At 43.4% G+C, this 18564-nt stretch overlaps 2 protein-coding genes across 2 annotated transcripts in view; one reads left to right on the top strand and one right to left on the bottom strand.

The window, feature by feature from the left end:
* The window catches only part of LOC138800077 (zinc finger protein 585A-like), a 42373-nt gene extending 37378 nt beyond the window's left edge, over positions 1–4995 (top strand). Inside the window, exons 8-13 of the mRNA XM_069981884.1 lie at positions 464–577; positions 1439–1630; positions 1719–1842; positions 1989–2074; positions 2168–2294; positions 3155–4995. Coding sequence (XP_069837985.1) covers positions 464–577; positions 1439–1630; positions 1719–1842; positions 1989–2074; positions 2168–2294; positions 3155–4365 — 1854 coding nt within the window. The 3' untranslated portion in view covers positions 4366–4995. The remainder of the gene's footprint in view (positions 1–463; positions 578–1438; positions 1631–1718; positions 1843–1988; positions 2075–2167; positions 2295–3154) is intronic.
* Positions 4996–11121: 6126 nt separating this feature from the next.
* LOC138800076 (zinc finger protein 850-like) overlaps positions 11122–18564 on the bottom strand; it is a 48459-nt gene continuing 41016 nt past the window's right edge. Inside the window, exons 18-21 of the mRNA XM_069981883.1 lie at positions 16711–16780; positions 15348–15445; positions 14762–14867; positions 11122–13389 (exon numbers count right to left, since the gene is read on the bottom strand). Coding sequence (XP_069837984.1) covers positions 12467–13389; positions 14762–14867; positions 15348–15445; positions 16711–16780 — 1197 coding nt within the window. The 3' untranslated portion in view covers positions 11122–12466. The remainder of the gene's footprint in view (positions 13390–14761; positions 14868–15347; positions 15446–16710; positions 16781–18564) is intronic.

The raw sequence follows: 18564 nt of genomic DNA, 5'->3' as shown, positions 1-18564 counted from the left end.
AGCCCTAAATAAGCCAGTGCCCCTGCAATACTAGAAGATGTGAGAAGATGTTCTAGTATAACAGGTAACCTGCAGAAGCTTCATAGCAGATATACATATATGTAATGGACTGCTATAGAAATAGAGAGCTGGCTGTCATGGAAGAGTTACTGTCACTGATGTCTCATGTCATAGAGACAGCATCATTATACAGTGTCTTGTCTGTTCTCTGGTTGGTCATGTGACCCAGGACTTAAAGGAATTTCTTAGCCATTTATATGGTCACCAGTGCTGACTGGGTTTGAGGTTTGAAGAATTAAAATGGGTGACAGGAAATTCTTTACCCGCCAAGCGCTACAGTAGTTATTTTGAGGATTATTTGTGAACACAGATTGTTGTTTTCAAAAATGCTTATTGTTACATGTTTATTGTACAAAGACGTTTTATATCCTGTAAATGATTCCAGCATCTGACGTCTCCATAGGATCAAAGATCAGGACCCAGTGGCAAGGTCTTCAGGATGGACAAAGACAGAAGTCACATGACCGGGAGATTACTAAGCCTCACCCTAGAGATCATCTACCTGCTGACTGGAGAGGTGAGGGAGTCGGAATTATGTCACATCTTCCACTTATAATGGACATTGTGGAAATTATGTCACATGACCACACTGATATGTTAATAAAATTGGAGAGGTAAGAGATGTGTGACATTATGTTACATGACATCAATCATATCTCACGTAAAGTGGTGAAAGGAGAACTCTGGTCCACAAAAATCTCGTGCAGTCCGGGGTGTGGGGGAACATAATAATGCATACTTACCCAACCCAGTGCCCGACACTCTCTCTCTGACAGCTGCCCCACTTTATTTTCTTCTTGCTTCCTGCTATGTTACAACCCAGGAGAAAGTACCCGCTCAGCCGGTCAGTGACTTCAGTGGGAATTCCTGTGCCTGGCTCGTGACCTTGCAGACATGGGAGCTAGGGGAGGTCTGCGGGGGTCCAAGAGCAGTTATATGGTGCTGCTAGGGCACGGGGATGGGTATGTATGCATTTTTTTATTATGTTCCCGCACACCCCTGCCTGCCCTGAATTTTTAGTTGTGGTCAAACTTCTTTAAGCATGTGATCGGTGGGTACTGACCACTAGGACCACTGTAAGAATAAAGGTCTCCTGTTCCTTGAGTGAACAGAGCAGCAGCATGTATGCTTACTGCCGGTCCATTCACCTGCTATGGGACTTATAAAGATAGCTGAGTGCTGACTTCCTACAGTAGTCCTATGGAGAGTGAGTGGAGCAATGGAGCAAGCATGCGTTCTTGATTCTTTTAAGGGACATCTATTTTCATAACAGACCTAAATAGAGTGGTGCGGCACCCTTAGTAATAAAGTGAAGTTATTGTTCACTGCTGAGGACTATGGGATACTATATATTCTGAATATCTGTCTATTTGCACAGGACTATATGCCTATAAAAAAGGAATCTAATGATCATGTGATAAACCGAAACACTCTCGGTAAGTCAGGAAAACTGGGCAAAATCCAGAAGGCAAGAAGAGTGTCACCATCCCAGTCACTGATATGTGACAGGAACACTCAGCAGAAGATCCTGGATCTCTCCAACAAGATCATTGAGCTGCTGACAGGAGAGGTGAGCGCTGCTGGGACTGTTGGGATGTTATATTGTAATACTAGGGGAACAATGGTGTCTGGATGATGACTGTATTATTGTGTGTCAGGTCCCTATAAGGTATCAGGATATTACAGTCTATTTCTCCATGGAGGAGTGGGAGTATTTAGCTGAACACAAGGATGTGTACAAAAACATCATGACAGAGGGGCACCAGACCCTACCATCACCAGGTAAGGGACATTTCTAACTACTAGTCCTAATATATATATATATATATATATATATATATATATATATATATATATATATAATAAGAGAAAATGGCTTAAAACAGTCAGGTCACTGCTTGAATTGTCACCGTGTGTCCCCGCTGCAGATGGCTCCCGTACACCGGAGGCATGTCCTAGTCCTCATCAGCCATTTTGTAAAGAAGACAAGAACGAGGCTCTTCTGTATTATGAGGTATGTTAATATGAGCACTTTGCTGAGGTAAAATACTTGCCAGCAAACCACCCAAGACACCATACAATAACATTTGTTTTGATCTCAATGCAGGATATAGCCATGAGAAAAGTTGTGGTTGGATCAGAGGATGTGGATGATGATGATGATGATATGTGTATTATGGGTGAAGAACAGTGTAAGGAGGAGGAGGAGGACATTCCTGTATGTCTTCATCCAGGTGACTAATAATAAGCCTTAAATATATATACATACTTACATACATACACTAACATTTTATTAGATCTTGTATCTGTCAAGAGTATTACACACTCTCCACAGCATCTCACACATTGGCTCCTTCCCAGCTCAACTGCATCCATACATTTTAATATTGTAGCAGGGTCATGTGACCACCAGTAGGACCACCAGAAAAGTACACGCTTTTGTGTGTAACAGGAAGTGGTCTCTCTGTGAGGATGACTTTCTGTGAACTACAAGAATACACCTTCATCTATCAGATCCCTCCTGTCAGCTCAGCCCCCTATCTCTCCCAATCACCTCTGTGCTCCCCCATGCATTGTGTGCTGTTCAAGAGATCATTTCTGTCCTATATAAGAGACCAGAAAAGCAGTGATATACTAGGTGTGTATTTAAAGTAATTAGCAGCACAGCTATATAACTCCCCTGACTTACACCACCCGCCTCTTCTGTTAGCAGATTTTCTAGTTTGTCTTATGAGATGCAGCCTGGGACAGCAGCAAGGGGACTGGCTGAAGCTGCATCACATATGATACTCTTTAGTGTGAGTTAGGGGACAAACATTCTATGTCACTGATCTATCACATGCTGCAAATAGGTCTCAGAGCAAGTGCATTGATGAGATGTCACCCCTCTGTCTCTGCATCATGGGAAATGTAGGGTGCATTAGGAGAACTATATCAGAAGGAAATAGGAATCAGAATGGCAGACCATGCTTGCATGGGTGACAAAAATAAGAGGGAAGGAGCATGAGCATAACATGGGAATAAAGATGTTCATGATATGACGCAGAGAGCTCTGCAGTATTTGATTCTTCCTCTCCACTCTCCTCTCTTGCAGGTGCATCTGCCTCTATTAACAGTTTGGACAGACAGTATGCATTGTATGCAAATTTCAGAATTGGAGATGATGTTATACAATATCCTCAAGTCGAATACCCCATCCTGTTACATTTCGGCTCACACAGCCATAGTGCGGCTGCCTCATCTGATGTCTTACACAGCACAGACTATGTGACCTGTAATTCAGAATCTTTAGATCAGAATCAAAGTCAAGAAATAGAGTCTGAAGACATTTCAACTTTGTCAAAAGATAAGTTAGGTCAAAAGGCCGTGAAAAAACTGTTTACTTGTGGAGAATGTGGAAAAAGCTTAACCCGAAAAGAAAATCTAATTTCTCATCAAAGAATTCATACAGGGGAGAAACCATTTTGTTGTCAGGAATGTGGGAAATGTTTTAAGAAAACCTCACATCTTTCAAAACATCAGCAGGTTCACACTGGAGAGAAGCCGTTTTCCTGTTCAGAATGCGGGAAAACATTTGCTTGGAAAGGAGATCTGGTTGTGCATGAAAGAATCCACTCAGGTGAAAAGCCGTATGTTTGTTCAGAATGTGGTAAGTGTTTCTCCATCAAGTCCTATCTTGTCAAACATCAGAGAATCCACACAGGAGAGAAACCATACTCTTGCGCTGAATGTGGAAAATGCTTCTCATCCAGTTCTAATGTGCTGCTGCATCGGAAAATACACGCTGGGCAGAAGCCTCATGTGTGTTCTGAATGTGGGAAATGTTTTGTATGGAAATCAGATCTTGTCAACCACCAGAGGATCCACACAGGAGAGAAACCTTACGAGTGTCCAGAGTGTCAGAAATCATTTTCAAGCATCTCATACTTTGTAAAACATCAAAGAATCCACACAGGGGAGAAACCATATCCTTGTTCTGAATGCGGTAAATCTTTTTATTCTAGATCAAATCTGGTCTTGCATCAGAAAACACATACTGGAGAGAAGCCGTTTGCATGTTCTGAATGCAATCGAAGTTTTGCATGGAAGACAGATTTTGTAAAACATCAGAGGTTTCACACGGGGGAAAAGCCTTTCGAATGTTCTGAATGTAGAAAACGTTTTGCGACAAAACCAGAATTAAATGATCATAAGAAAATTCACACTGGAGAGAAACCATTTTCATGCTTGGAATGTGGAAAGGGGTTTGTTCAGAAGACACGACTTCTGAAACATGAGCTTACACACACAAAAATGGATACGTAGCTATAAGACATGTTAGAGACTGTTAGACCACCTCAGCAGTATGCAAAGGTTGGAAATATTTTTTTGTAATATGTTCTCCTCCTTTCATGGTAGATTGGGTAAACCCAATGGTATCTTTAGAGGATCTATTAAAGTGTCACTGGTGTATTTTTATATTTTTTTTGCAGAAATCAATAGTCCAGGCGATTTTAAGAAACTTTGTAATTGGATTTATAAGGCAAATATGCCATTATCTGCATTCGAAAAGACATTTCACAGGTGTCCCCCCCCCCACACTCCCTCCTCTCTCTTCTTCACTGCTCATTATCAGGAGATCATGTCTTGTTGCATCAGACATGCCCCTCTCTGTTCTATGGAGAGGAGAGGGGGAAGGAGGGAGCAGAGAACAAAGGATTACACAACGGGAGCAGCATGAAAGGTCAGAGAGGTCAGTGCTGACTTAAGAGAAGATAGCCCAGTGATGTAGCTGTAAATTAACTCTTTGTTGTCCTGTTTTGGTGCCTCATCTCCCTCAACCCCTCCCCTCTCCGTAGAGAACAATGAAGACAGGGGGGAGAGGTTCAAACTGCTTTCTCATGATAGAAATGCATTTTTCGGCTAATAAACCCAATTACAACGTTTCTTAAAATCGCCTGTACTATTGATTTCTGCAAAAAAAAATTAAACGACGGGAACACTTTAAACGTCATGCTACAAAGTGGTACTCAAGTGTATGACTATAAAACTAAGGAAGAACAGAAACACTTAGTCAATCTACTACTGCAGGGCCCTAAAAGAGTCCCTCCAGTTTTAGGCTGCGTTCACACTACGTATATTTCAGTCAGTATTGCAACCAAAACCAGGAGTGGATTAAAAACACAGAAAGGATCTGTTCACACCATGTTGAAATTGAGTGGATGGCCGCCATATAACGGTAAATAACGGCCATTATTTCAATATAACAGCCGTTGTTCTAAAAATAACAGCAAATATTTGCCATTAAATGGCGGCCATCCACTCAATTTCAACATTGTGTGAACAGATCCTTTCTGTGTTTTTAATCCGCTCCTGGTTTTGGTTGCAATACTGACTGAAATATACTGAATGAAATATACATATACTGACTGAAATATACGTAGTATGAACGCAGCCTCATAGTAATGTTATGGTATTGATGTATTGTGAAAGAGGACCTGTCACCATTTCTGACCTGTCTGTTTTAGCGATACATGCATAAATGCCCATGAAATAACAATTATGGATTGCCTATTAGTATAGCTCTGTGATGTGTTGTCCCCCTGTTATTCTTTTTAGAAAGGTAGAACTCAGTAACCAACTGGGTGTTACCAGTTGGGGGCATGTCCCTACACACTGTGGCACTGTCAGCTCTGATTGGATAATGTCAGACAGTGTAGGGACACGCCCCTAACATGTACCACCCAGTTGGCAATTGAGCCATATATTTCTATAAGAATAACAAAGGAGTTGCACATCAAACTGCTGTAATAATAGGTGATAACCAGAATTGTTATTACATGGGCATTGCAGGTATTTCTAACACAGACAAGTCAGGAGAGGTGACAGCCCCTTACCTTTATGTTGTGGATCTCCATTTGTACAACACAAAGAATCTCTTTGTCTATGGCTCCACTGACCCTCAGGGGGCCCTTTTAAGCATTGGAGCCTTCCTGCCCCACTAGTGGGCACACCTATATGACCAAAACATGGTTAGGATGCATACACATGGCTATACTTATACCAACAAATAGGGAAGTGGATACTGTAAAAGGAACTAGCTTTATGTGGATCCATACCTTTTCTATAAAGTGGCTGTCTGGTGTACACTGATTAAACCATGCTAAATATATACCCTAGAGATATATCCTTAGATATTAGACAAGCCCTTTACAAATAGCTCATCAGTAGACAAGTAATGAAGGGAAGGTGACCCAGCTAAGGGGTCATTCACATGATCTCCGCAGTCTGTCCATAGCACAGACGGTGTCCTGTGGATTGTATCTCCGAGCTGTCAGGAGCTCAGATACTATTTGAAAGTTTGCGCTAGTGTACTGACACAGCCGGACAGCTGTGTCAATATGCTAGCGCAAGCATTTAAATAGTATTATCCAGGCTTAGAAAAACATGGCTGCTTTCTTCCAGAAACAGCACCACTCTTGTCCTCTGTCTGATTCTGGTTTTGCAGCTTAGTTCCATAGAAGAAAATAGAGCTGAACTGTAAGACCACACACAATGGGGTAGTCCAGCAGTTTGTTTTTCTTTCAAATCAACTGGTCTCAGAAAGTTTGTAGTTTACTTTTATTTAAAAATTTCAAGTCTACCAGTACTTATCAGCTTCTGTATGCCCTGCAGCACATGCTGTTCGCTGCCACCATTGTTTGTGACACAAAGCTACTGCTTTGGGCAGTTCCTGTCACAAACAGAGGTGGCAGCAGAGAGCGCTGTCAGACTGGGAAAAAACATGACTTCCTTCAGGACATACAGCAGTTGATAAGTACTGGAAGACTTAAGATTTTACAATAGAAGTAAATTACAAACTTCTATAACTTTCTGACCCCCTTTAGGAAAAATGGAGATAAGTCCGCTTATTTGGATCTCCTGTATTAGTCAGGTTGTAGGGATGCTCTATGGTAAACCTTGCTCATATGTGTATGCCTGGACATCCTGGATCTCATAATATCCATGGGGGCCCCACCTCTTCCAGCACTATTAGAATACATTCTCGAATAGTTGAGTGTATGATGCTGACATCAGACCCCCACCAATTACTATAACCAGTAGGGAGAAGCTCTTGCTGTGCATATTAGCAGAAACACTTTAAGGCTATGTTCACACTGCGTATATGTCCGGCCGCATATTTTCGCGGCCGGACATATACGCGGTAAATTCCGGCCGGGGATTTACGCTACTTGCGGCTGGCTACGTACGGAGCGCGAACATACGCCCGCAGTCTACTTACGCTTCCCGAGCGCCCTACGTAGCGATCTGACAGCGGTCTTTTACTTGGAAATCTTCGCCTAGCCCCGGACACCCCACAGAACCTTTTGGATCGGCACAAAAAGATGGGAAAATGAAGAAATCACCACTCCGTACGGGACCGCATGTTGCGCTACGGGCTTAAGTTACGGCATTTTCGTCCTCAAACAATGGTCTGGTTAATTTTTTACGGCACCGCGTACGATCCTCGCGCAAGTTCTTACGTAGTGTGAACTGTGCCGCCGTATATCGTATACTTTCCATTGTACGCAAACTACGTAAGTCTCTGGCCGCTTATTCACAGAACGCGCTACGTCCGGAGACTTACGCAGTGTGAACATAGCCTAAGGGTCCGTTCACACGTACAGGATCCGCGGCAGATTTGATGATGCGGATTTGATGCTGTGCTCAGTTATTTAGTTACATTGATATCTGCAGCATCAAATCTGCTGTGGATCCTATATGTGTGAACCCACCTTAAGGGGAATAGGTGAGGAATTGAAGTGGAAAGTTTTCTGCTTGAAATTTCCTCTTCTTCAGCTCTTTTGCAATAGGCGCAGAAAGCAGATCTGCAGCGTAACATTCCGGGCATAAATATTGCAGTGATAACAACAGAGCGGAGATCCAATTGAACACAATGGGACAATACCTTGCTTATTCCTGTGTGAACATACCCTAAGGGTACGTTCACGCATACAGTATATGCTGCGGATTTTATCTTTTGTTCAACTATTTATTTATATGGCTTAAAATGCTCAGCATATACTTCATATATCCTACACATATTTCCTGGTCAGGGTCCTCATCTCTTGGCCAGAGTGTTGCAGTTACAATGAGAGTCTCTACCTCTGGAGGACCTGTCATGTCCTCCTTTACACAGACAACCCATAAACTGGAATGGACATTTTCGACCATGTGGTGGTGTGACAGGATAGCATCACTTCGGGAACATATTGGGGGAATGCGGCCTTCTAGTTATATCATCAGAAAATGACCTATTGTTTAAATCAAACGTTTATGTTAAACAGAGTTTTAATGGCAGTGATGTTAGTTTTCACAGATGTATCAAAGTAAGCACATGTGATCATACATTGGTTATAACTAGAGATGAGCGAACCGGGTTTGAGTTCGAGTCGATCCGAACCCGAACGTTCGGTATTTGATTAGCAGTGGCTGCTGAACTTGGATAAAGCCTTAAGGTTGTCTGGAAAACATGGATACAGCCAATGATTATATCCATGTTTTCCACATAGCCTTAGGGCTTTATCCAACTTCAGCAGCCACCGCTAATCAAATGCCGAAAGTTCGGGTTCGGATCGACTCGAGCATGCTCCAGGTTCGCTCATCTCTAGTTATAACATGTCAGTAATGTTGCCTGGCTGTAACTTTCAGTATGTGTGTCTGTGCCCATTGTCCTCAGACCTGGTCCCTGGTAAAGTCCTTGGCTCCTGTGTGATGTCCTTCAATGTGAAAAGTGATGTGAATGATGAGATATCCAAGCAGCAGTACCCATAGTCTAATGGTGTATGCTAAAGTGTATTTGGTTTCTCCTCCATCAGTATTAAACATCTTCATCTACAGATGATCATTGTCTTGTCTTATATTCAATTCATGAAAGGTATAAAAACACATAGGGGCTGTTGCTAAGGGGTTAAACCTTCTGATGCATACTAATAAAGTGCAGAAATGTTTACAGGGTAAGCCCAGCTTCTAAAGCTTAGTTTCTGTTTTATTGTTTGTGTTACAGTATGTTTAATTTTGTCAAGTATGCTATTGTATACAGCAAAGAAACGTATAGGTTGCAATCCGTTGTGTTTTTTTTTTTTAAATTTATAATAAAAGTCAATGGTAAATGGATTCTGCTCAATTGCCTACAGCAACTTTGGTTATAACTGAACATTGAAGCTTCATTTGGCATGGTCTACAATATAGCACTGACTAGTCTAATATTAGGGCTGTATTTGGCACTGTTGCCATTTAGCACTAGATTACCACTTGGTTTACATATGCCATTTTCTACCATGTAGCAGTAGACTGTCACTAAGGCCATGTAATACTACAGTCATGGCCAAAAGTTTTGAGAATGACACAAATATTATATTTTCACATGATCTGCTGCCACCTGGTTTTTATGTGTGTTTGTCAGATGTTTTTATCACATACAGAAATATAATTGCAATCATATTATGAGTAACAAAAGCTTATATTGACAGTGCAGCAAGTCAATATTTGCAGTGTTGACCCTTCTTCTTCAGGACCTCTGCAATTCTCCCTGGCTGCTCTCAATCAACTTCTGGACCAAATCCTGACTTATAGCAGTCCATTCTTGCACAATCAATGCTTGCATTTTGTCAGAATTTGTTGGTTTTTGTTTGTCCACCCGTCTCTTGATGATTGACCACAAGTTCTCAATGGGATTAGGATCTGGGGAGTTTCCAGGCCATGGACCCACAATCTCTTTGTTCCCTGAGCCCTTTAGTTATCACCTTTGCTCTATGGCAAGGTGCTCCATCATGCTGAAAAAGGCATTGTTGATCGCCAAACTGCTCCTGGACGGTTGGGAGAAGTTGCTCTTGGAGGACATTCTGGTACCATTCTTTATTCATGGCTGTGTTTTTAGGCAAGACTGTGAGAGAGCCGATTCCCTTGGCTAAGAAGCAACCCCACACATGAATGGTTTCAGGATGCTTTACAGTTGGCATGAGACAAGACTGGTGGTAGCACTCACCTCATCTTCTCCAAATAAGCTGTTTTCCAACTGTCCCAAACAATCGGAAAGGGGATTCATCAGAGAAAATGACTTTACCCCAGTCCTCAGCAGTCCACTCCCTGTACCTTTTACAGAATATCAGTCTGTCCCTGATGTTTTTTCTGGAGAGAAGTGGCTTCTTTGCTGCCCTCCTTGAGACCAGGCCTTGCTCCAAGAGTCTGCGCCTCACAGTGCGTGCAGATGCACTCACACCTGCCTGCTGCCATTCCTGAGCAAGATCTGCACTGCTGGAAGCCCAATCCCACAGCTGAAACACTTTTAAGAGATGTTCCTGGCGCTTGCTGGTCTTTCATGGGCGCCCTGGAGCCTTTTTGGCAACAATGGAACCTCTCTCCTTAAAGTTCTTGATGATGCGATAGATTGTTGACTGAGGTACAATCTTTCTAGCTGCGATACTCTTCCCTGTTAGGCCATTTTTGTGCAGTGCAATGATGACTGCACGTGTTTCTTTAGAGATAACCATGGTTAACAGAAGAGAAACAATGATGCCAAGCAGCAGCCTCCTTTTAAAGTGTCCAGTGGTGTCATTCATACTTAATCATGACAGATTGATCTCCAGCCCTGTCCTCATCAACACCAACACCTGTGTTAATGGAGCAATCACTGAAACGGTTAGCTGGTCCTTTTAAGGCAGGGCTGCAATGATGTTGAAATGTGTTGACTTTGCAAGTAATTGCTGTTAAGCTGATCAATCTTTATAACATTCTGAAGTATATGCAAATTGCCATTTTAAAAACTGAAGCAGTAGACTTTGTAAAAATGATTATTTGTATCATTCTCAAAACTTTTGGCCATGAATGTAGACTACCTGTTAGGCAACACCCATAATCTTATACTGCTACTGGAATATAGCTGGAATGACATCTAGCAAAATATATTACTGGGGCTACACTGGTAATGGTCTGCCATGTAATATTATATCATATATAGTGCTGTGGAATCTGTTGGCGCTATATAAATAAATAAAAATTATTACAGTATATATATAGTGAAAAATAAGAGCAGACATACAATATGATAAATAAAATATCTTTATTCATTTCACACTTGGTAGTTTACAATTGTTATTAGATGAATATATAAAATGTTCTGTATTGGATTTAACCTAGATTGTAGTTTACAGCTCACTTTCTAGGGGTCATAATGGGGAACAGAGAGGGCACATCACACCTATGGCTGATATTAATGCCGCTCGGCAAATTTTAAAAACCAACGCCAGGATGTTGGTATATAATTTGATCAAACCATACTGCCCCATGTACCACGTGCAGGTCTCCTGGTTCACACAGGTCCCTACTCTAACTCCACACTGTGTTGGTCAGCGACTGCCAACCCCACAAAGCGCGCACATGCAGGGAAGGGAGGCCATGGACTGGCCCTGCAACCCCAATGTGACAGGACCAAACCCAAAATGCCCCACAAATACCCAGCTGGCACCACCGGCGGAGAAGGCTGCCGCCAAACAACAGAAGTATGAATATGGTATTACACTCACAACCACTGCTGCAGACAGAATGGGAAAAACATGGAGGTACTGACATATGAGCACAGGTTTATTCTGCTAATTTGGGTCACATGGGTCTTATGAAGGGGAGTGCCAGCCGCTCCCTTCTCTCCATGTCGCGCTAGTTGCATGACATAGATTATGTGATCCAGTTGAAGCGTGCAAGCACGAAACGTTCGTTGCTCCTATCTGTGGAACGCACCTGTTTGTATACTGCTCTTTTTCCTGCAATAAAGCATCCTTTCCGCTCCACCTGGGTGAGTTGCCGTTGTGTATCTGCTTTGCTACAGTATACTTTCAATAGCAACCATGCTATGATTTATTTCCCCCAGACGGAAATTAGAAGAGGACCAGTAACAGGCTCTACACATCCTTATTCGACAAGAAGAAGACACCAGTAAAGTACGTCTATAGTCACCCTCCTAAGCTGGTGAACGAAACCAGCTGGTTTGTGAACACAGCTTTGGAGATGAATAGAAGAATATTTACGGTATGTACTATATAGATTGGTGGAACTACTAGAATTTTTTTTTTTGGCCACTATGGCCATAGTGTGTAGAGGGGGGGGGTGCCATACAGTTTTTTGCTCTAGGGCCCCTTGAATCCTAGCTACGCCCCTGGAACTACTCTTATAAATGTAACTAAATTTACATTAACAATTTTTTTTTTTTTAAAAAAGGCCTAAATAATGGGGTCATTCTTGTTAATAATTTCTACATTATAAGCCCCCTGCCAGGTCAACGTCTACACCAAGCTAGATTTAAGGCAAAAAAAAAAAAAAGTGCTGTCTCACTATATCCTAATACCAGTAAAATAATCCACACAGAAGGATCTTTATAATAAGAAAAAAATTCTTACGTTTCTAATCTGGAGTCCTGTGTTGAGTGAAGTTTCTGGTGTTTGACAAGACTAGCCTTCTGTGTAAAGCTATTCCCGCACTCTATGCAGGTGTATGGTTTCTCTCCTGTGTGCATGATCTGATGTTGCAACATATTTGACTTGCGGGTAAATGCCCTCCCGCACACGGAGCACACAAAAGGCCGCTCTCCCGTGTGATTTCTCTGATGTTCATTAAGTATGGACTTCTGAGTAAAACTCTTGTCGCAGTGTAAGCAGGCATAAGGCTTCTCTCCAGAGTGGATCAGGAGATGTTTTACCAAAGTTGACTTGTGGTTGAAAAAATCTCCACATTCGGGGCAGCCAAATGGTTTCTCACCCGTGTGAACCCGCTGGTGGCCAATAACGTGGGACCTGTGTCTGAAAGACTTGCCGCACTCAGAGCAGGTAAAAGGCTTTTCACCTGTGTGAATTCTTTGGTGTTCCAAAAGATGGGATTTGTAGGTAAAGCATTTTGCACAATCAGAACATGAGAAAGGCTTCTCACCTGTGTGGATTCTCCAGTGTTTAACAAGTGTTGATTTACATGTAAAGTCTTTGCCGCACTCAGTGCAGTAAAATGGCCTTTCGCCTGTGTGAGTCTTCTGGTGAGCCATCAGGTTGGCTTTTTGTGTAAAGTATTTCCCACACTCGGGACAGGAATATGGCTTCTCCCCAGTGTGGACTCTCATATGAATGATGAATTTGTCTTTTTGGGTAAAACATTTGCCACATTCAGAACAGGCATATCCATCTTTGGATGAATCAGAAGACACATTGGTTGATGGCGAACATGTATTTGCTCTATTGCAATTCATAGATTCTTGTGTAACATCTTTATCTTCTGTTCCACAGGGCGGAATTGTACAGTCCTTCACGCTATCCCCACTGCTGTCTCCGCCTGCAAAAATAAAATAATAATTATTGTGGTCAGTACATTAAAGGGAAACTAACAGAAAGGACTCTTACCTGTGGTTACATTCCCATAAGGAGGAAGGTAGTTTTCTTACCTTCATCCTCAGTGCCTTTTTCATTATATCCTGCATTTTAGCAATATGACATCCCTGCAAAGCACCACCTCAATATTCATTAGGAGGCAGCGGGGGGCAGACAGGGCAGAGTGGTGCCCTGAGGGCTCTAGTTCTGCCCCCAGTGCACCAAACTGTCTAATTTACATACTGATAAAACACATGACTTAACAGAAATGGTGCTCCGGATAAAGGTAAGAATATTACTTTTGTTATTAGCGGCTCTGGCCTTACGGGAACATAATAGAAGGTTGTAGTCTTCTAACCTGCTGTTAGTTTCCCTTTAATACCTTAATGTGATCAAAGAACAGTTTGAACAGAACTGCTGCCATTACTTGGCTGAGCAGTCAATTCCATGTTACAACCCCAAACCAGTAGGTGCTGCACAGCTGGTTGCGGGGCTTTGTGAGAATGAGGTGGTGGTGGTGGTGGTGGTGGGCAAGGAAGATAAATAGATGTTTTTTTTTTCTATTTCATGGTAGCCTAAGCACAGGTACCTATAAAGTATACCCCTCCCCTCAGAATAAACCTTTAAAGGGGTACTCCAGCGGGGGAGGTGGCCTAGGGCAAAGACGTCCACTCACCTCCCCGGTTCCAGCGGCGGGCCGCTTCCGGGTGTCTGACGCGGGCCCGAGACGTGACGTCTCAGGTCCGCTCAGCCACTCAGTGAAGGAGGTGGGATCCGTTTCAAGTCCGCTCAGATCCCGCCTCCTTCACTGAGTGGCTGAGCGGACCTGAGACGTCACGTCTTGGGCCCGCGTCAGACACCCGGAAGCGGCCGGGAATCGGGCACCGGAGCGCCGCAATGCGGGACCCGCCGCTGGAACCGGGAAGGTGAGTGGACGTCTTTTCCCTAGGCCACATCCTCCCCGGTCCCAGTACAAAAGTGCCCCCCCCCGGAGTACCCCTTTAACTATAAGGAGAAGTCAGTGAAAATTTTTATTAAAGTATTGTATTGCCCCCAAAAGTTATACAAATTAGCACCATGTTATCCAGGAAGTGAAGCCTTGATGCAGTAGTAAGTGCAGGGAAAAAAGCTTTTTATAAGCATTTCCCATGATGTGTATATTGGTGATTTGTACAACTTTTGAGGGGGCAATAAAATACTTTAATAAAAAATTTCGCCAGACTTCTCCTTTCATCATGTTGTTTCCACAACAGTTGCCACTTTACTTACCTCAAAGTTCTCTAAGGAATAACCAGACGATATGGGAATCCTTTCTTTGGCAAGTGGTTAGTACTCACCTGGGCTAATACCAATAGGAAGTTCCTCTTCTTTAACCTTCACAGATAATAATTCATCTTCATTCTCTGGATCAGTTTTTATCAACACAATATTCAGATCACCCTCCTAAACATTGACATTAAAAAAAACCTTCTGTAAGAAGAAATGAATCATGGAGCTTTAATTTTACAATTAACTGTTTGTTATGTATTTTTTTCTATTCTGTTTTTGATTTTTCATGATTTTGACCCATATTGCCCTATGTATGCCATAGGACAGTGTATGCCATAGGACAACTCAAGTCCACAAGAAACCCCAACAGGCCATAAGTTGAGGATTTAGTTAGCGTTTCATATGTGATATAGTTATAGTAAGTGCATCACGTGTTCTTTGTATGGTACATCCTCAAGTCGTGACCCGTTGGGGTACTTGACATCTAGAGTTGAGAAACACTGTTCTCCTACTCTGGGAAGTGTAGAGGAGTTTCTGTTTTCCTTGTACATGCCGATACAACAGACTTTGTAGGTATAGTCACATATCCCTCTAGTCAGACTTTTCCAAGTAACAAGAATTTTCTTATGCAATATTTATAACTTTTTTTTTAACCTTGTAATCCTGTGAGATGTTTTGATTTTCCTTTTTTATATCTTTTCCATAAAGAGGATTAGAACATCTTTCTGGTGTATTCCTCTTTCTAGGCTTTTCTGTAGCAACACACAATGATAACATTATTCATATGGGGTTTATCAGTGGACATTTATCTAGGTATAAAACTGTAATGGAAGAAAAAAAAAACAAGGGCATCGGTGCCGTGTGTCTTACCATGGAGGGACCAGAGATAAAGAGAAATAGTAGTGCGCCCCTTGGGCTTTGTGCATATCACCCCCCTCCATGGCGGAGTACTCTGAGATTGCACACAACAACCACGGGTGAGGATAGAGGGACTGCCAAGGCCGACGGTACCATTGACAGGATGCTCCCAAGGAGAGGCCAGTACATGTGTATAGCAACCAAAAAGCAGAAAAAATAGGTACTTACACAGATTGGCGCTTTCCCACAAATCCAAACACCACATATTGAATAAAGGTAAAATAAATCAAATGATCACAATGGGAAAGGGGTGTGTGTTCAGCATCGACCAATCAGGAAGTGGGAATCACAGAGCTGTGCAGGAGGACAGAGACAGAAACTTTTCTATACAGCAATTTGAAAGGCTGAGTGTAAGTGCAGGCACATTATAGCAGCATTGTGTATAGCGGAGTGTGAGTGCAGGCACATTATAGTAGCAGTGTGTACAGCTGAGTGTGAGTGCAGGCACATTATAGCAGCAGTGTGTATAGCTGAGTGTGAGTGCAGGCACATTATAGCAGGAATGGAGAGGATGGGAAACACAAGGGCTGACAGAGACTGCAGGGAGCATGAAGGAATGAGCAGGACATATGTGGGCACATACATGCAGCATTCTCTGTCCAGGAAGAGAGAGGTTACAGCTATGAAGAGATTACCTCCACCGTCCTGTTCCCTGAGGCACGCCCCAGCCTTAAGCGGATCTGCTATGATTTGGAAGGTTAGGGAGACTTCCTGGGTGGAGTACAGTGCTGTAGACCCTGCTATGCAGACCATGCCACTACCCGTCCCACCCAGCACCGGGAGCTCTTAAACCAAGTTACAATTTAGAAAAACTGTGAGCTCTTCTTGTAAAATGCTCTCAATCCAAGTTACTCTTAAACCAAGGTACCACTGTATTTATATTCTAATTAATGCATAAATTATCCTCTTCTCTCTAACTCCTCCCCCACCCCCCTTGGGAAAAGGGGCGGGTTTGGGGAATTTTTGAGGGCTTTAGAATAAATGACCTCTACCTTTATTCCATATGTGGTATTTGGATTTTCCGGACAGCGCTGATCTTTGTAAGTACCTATTTTTTTCTGGTTTGTGGTTTCTATATTTATCTAAGTATGACTCTTACCAGGTGATGTGAAGGTTTGGTCACTCTCCATACTGTCTTTGTGCAGATCCTTGTGTCCATCTATGTAATCCTACTCCTTCATGGAGAAACACACAGTTACATCCTGATACGTACAATTATACAGACATCAGTCAATAATACAGACCCGTAATTATCTTACAGTGTCACTTTATAATGTCCCAGCAGCGCTCACCTCTCCAGTCAGTAGGTAGGGGATCTTTAACCTCTCCCCTCCAACCTGTAATGTGCCCGCTACTCCTCCCCTCATACCTTTAATGTGCTGCTACTCCTCCCCTCATACCTGTAATGTGCAGCTACTCCTCCCCTCATACCTGTAATGTGCTGCTACTCCTCCCCTCATACCTGTAATGTGCAGCTACTCCTCCCCTCATACCTGTAATGTGCAGCTACTCCTCCCCTCATACCTGTAATGTGTCCTCTACTCCTCCCCCCATACCTGTAATGTGCCCACTACTCTTCCTCCCCTCATACCTGTAATGTGCTGCTACTCCTCCCCTCATACCTGTAATGTGTCCTCTACTCCTCCCCTCATACCTGTAATGTGCAGCTACTCCTCCCCTTATACCTGTAATGTGCCCGCTACTCCTCCCCTCATACCTGTAATTGGCCTGCTACTCATACCTGTAATGTGCCTCTACTCCTCCCCTCATACCTGTAATGTGCCCACTACTCTTTTTCCCCTCATACCTGTAATGTGCCTGCTACTCCTCCCCTCATACCTGTGATGTGTCCTCTACTCCTCCTCTCATACCTGTAATGTGCCCTCTACTCCTCCCCTCATACCTGTAATATGCCCGCTACTCCTCCCCTCATACCTTTAATGTGCAGCTACTCCTCCCCTCATACCTTTAATGTGCAGCTACTCCTCCCCTCATACCTGTGATGTGTCCTCTACTCCTCCCTTCATACCTGTAATGTGCCCGCTACTCCTCCCCTCATACCTGTAATGTGCCTCTACTCCTCCCCTCATACCTGTAATGTGCCCACTACTCTTCCTCCCCTTATACCTGTAATGTGCCTGCTACTCCTCCCCTCATACCTGTGATGTGTCCTCTACTCCTCCCCTCATACCTGTACTGTGCCCGCTACTCCTCCCCTCATACCTGTGATGTGTCCTCTACTCCTCCCCTCATACCTGTAATGTGCCTCTACTCCTCCCCTCATACCTGTAATGTGCCCACTACTCTTCCTCCCCTCATACCTGTAATGTGCCTGCTACTCCTCCCCTCATACCTGTGATGTGTCCTCTACTCCTCCCCTCATACCTGTACTGTGCCCGCTACTCCTCCCCTCATACCTGTCATGTGTCCTCTACTCCTCCCCTCATACCTGTAATGTGCTGCTACTCCTCCCCTCATACCTGTACTGTGCCCGCTACTCCTCCCCTCATACCTGTGATGTGTCCGCTACTCCTCCCCTCATACCTGTAATGAGCTTGCTACTTCTCCCCTCATACCTGTAATGTGCCTCCTACTCTTCCTCCCCTCATACCTGTGATGTGTCCTCTACTCCTCCCCTCATACCTGTAATTAGCCTGCTACTCCTCCCCTCATACCTGTGATGTGTCCTCTACTCCTCCCCTCATACCTGTACTGTGCCCGCTACTCCTCCCCTCATACCTGTAATGTGCCCCCTACTCCTCCCCTCATACCTGTAATGTGTCCGCTACTCCTCCCCTCATACCTGTAATGTGTCCTCTACTCCTCCCCTCATACCTGTAATGAGCCTTCTACTCCTCCCATCATACCTATGATGTGTCCTCTACTCTTCCCCTCATACCTGTAATGTGCTGCTACTCCTCCCATCATACCTGTAATGTGTCCTCTACTCCTC

The sequence above is a fragment of the Dendropsophus ebraccatus genome, chromosome 8 (genome assembly GCF_027789765.1).
Source record: "Dendropsophus ebraccatus isolate aDenEbr1 chromosome 8, aDenEbr1.pat, whole genome shotgun sequence".
NCBI lineage: Eukaryota > Metazoa > Chordata > Amphibia > Anura > Hylidae > Dendropsophus > Dendropsophus ebraccatus.
The sequence above is the reverse complement of the archived record's forward strand: the minus strand, read 5'-3'. Positions and strand labels throughout refer to the sequence as shown.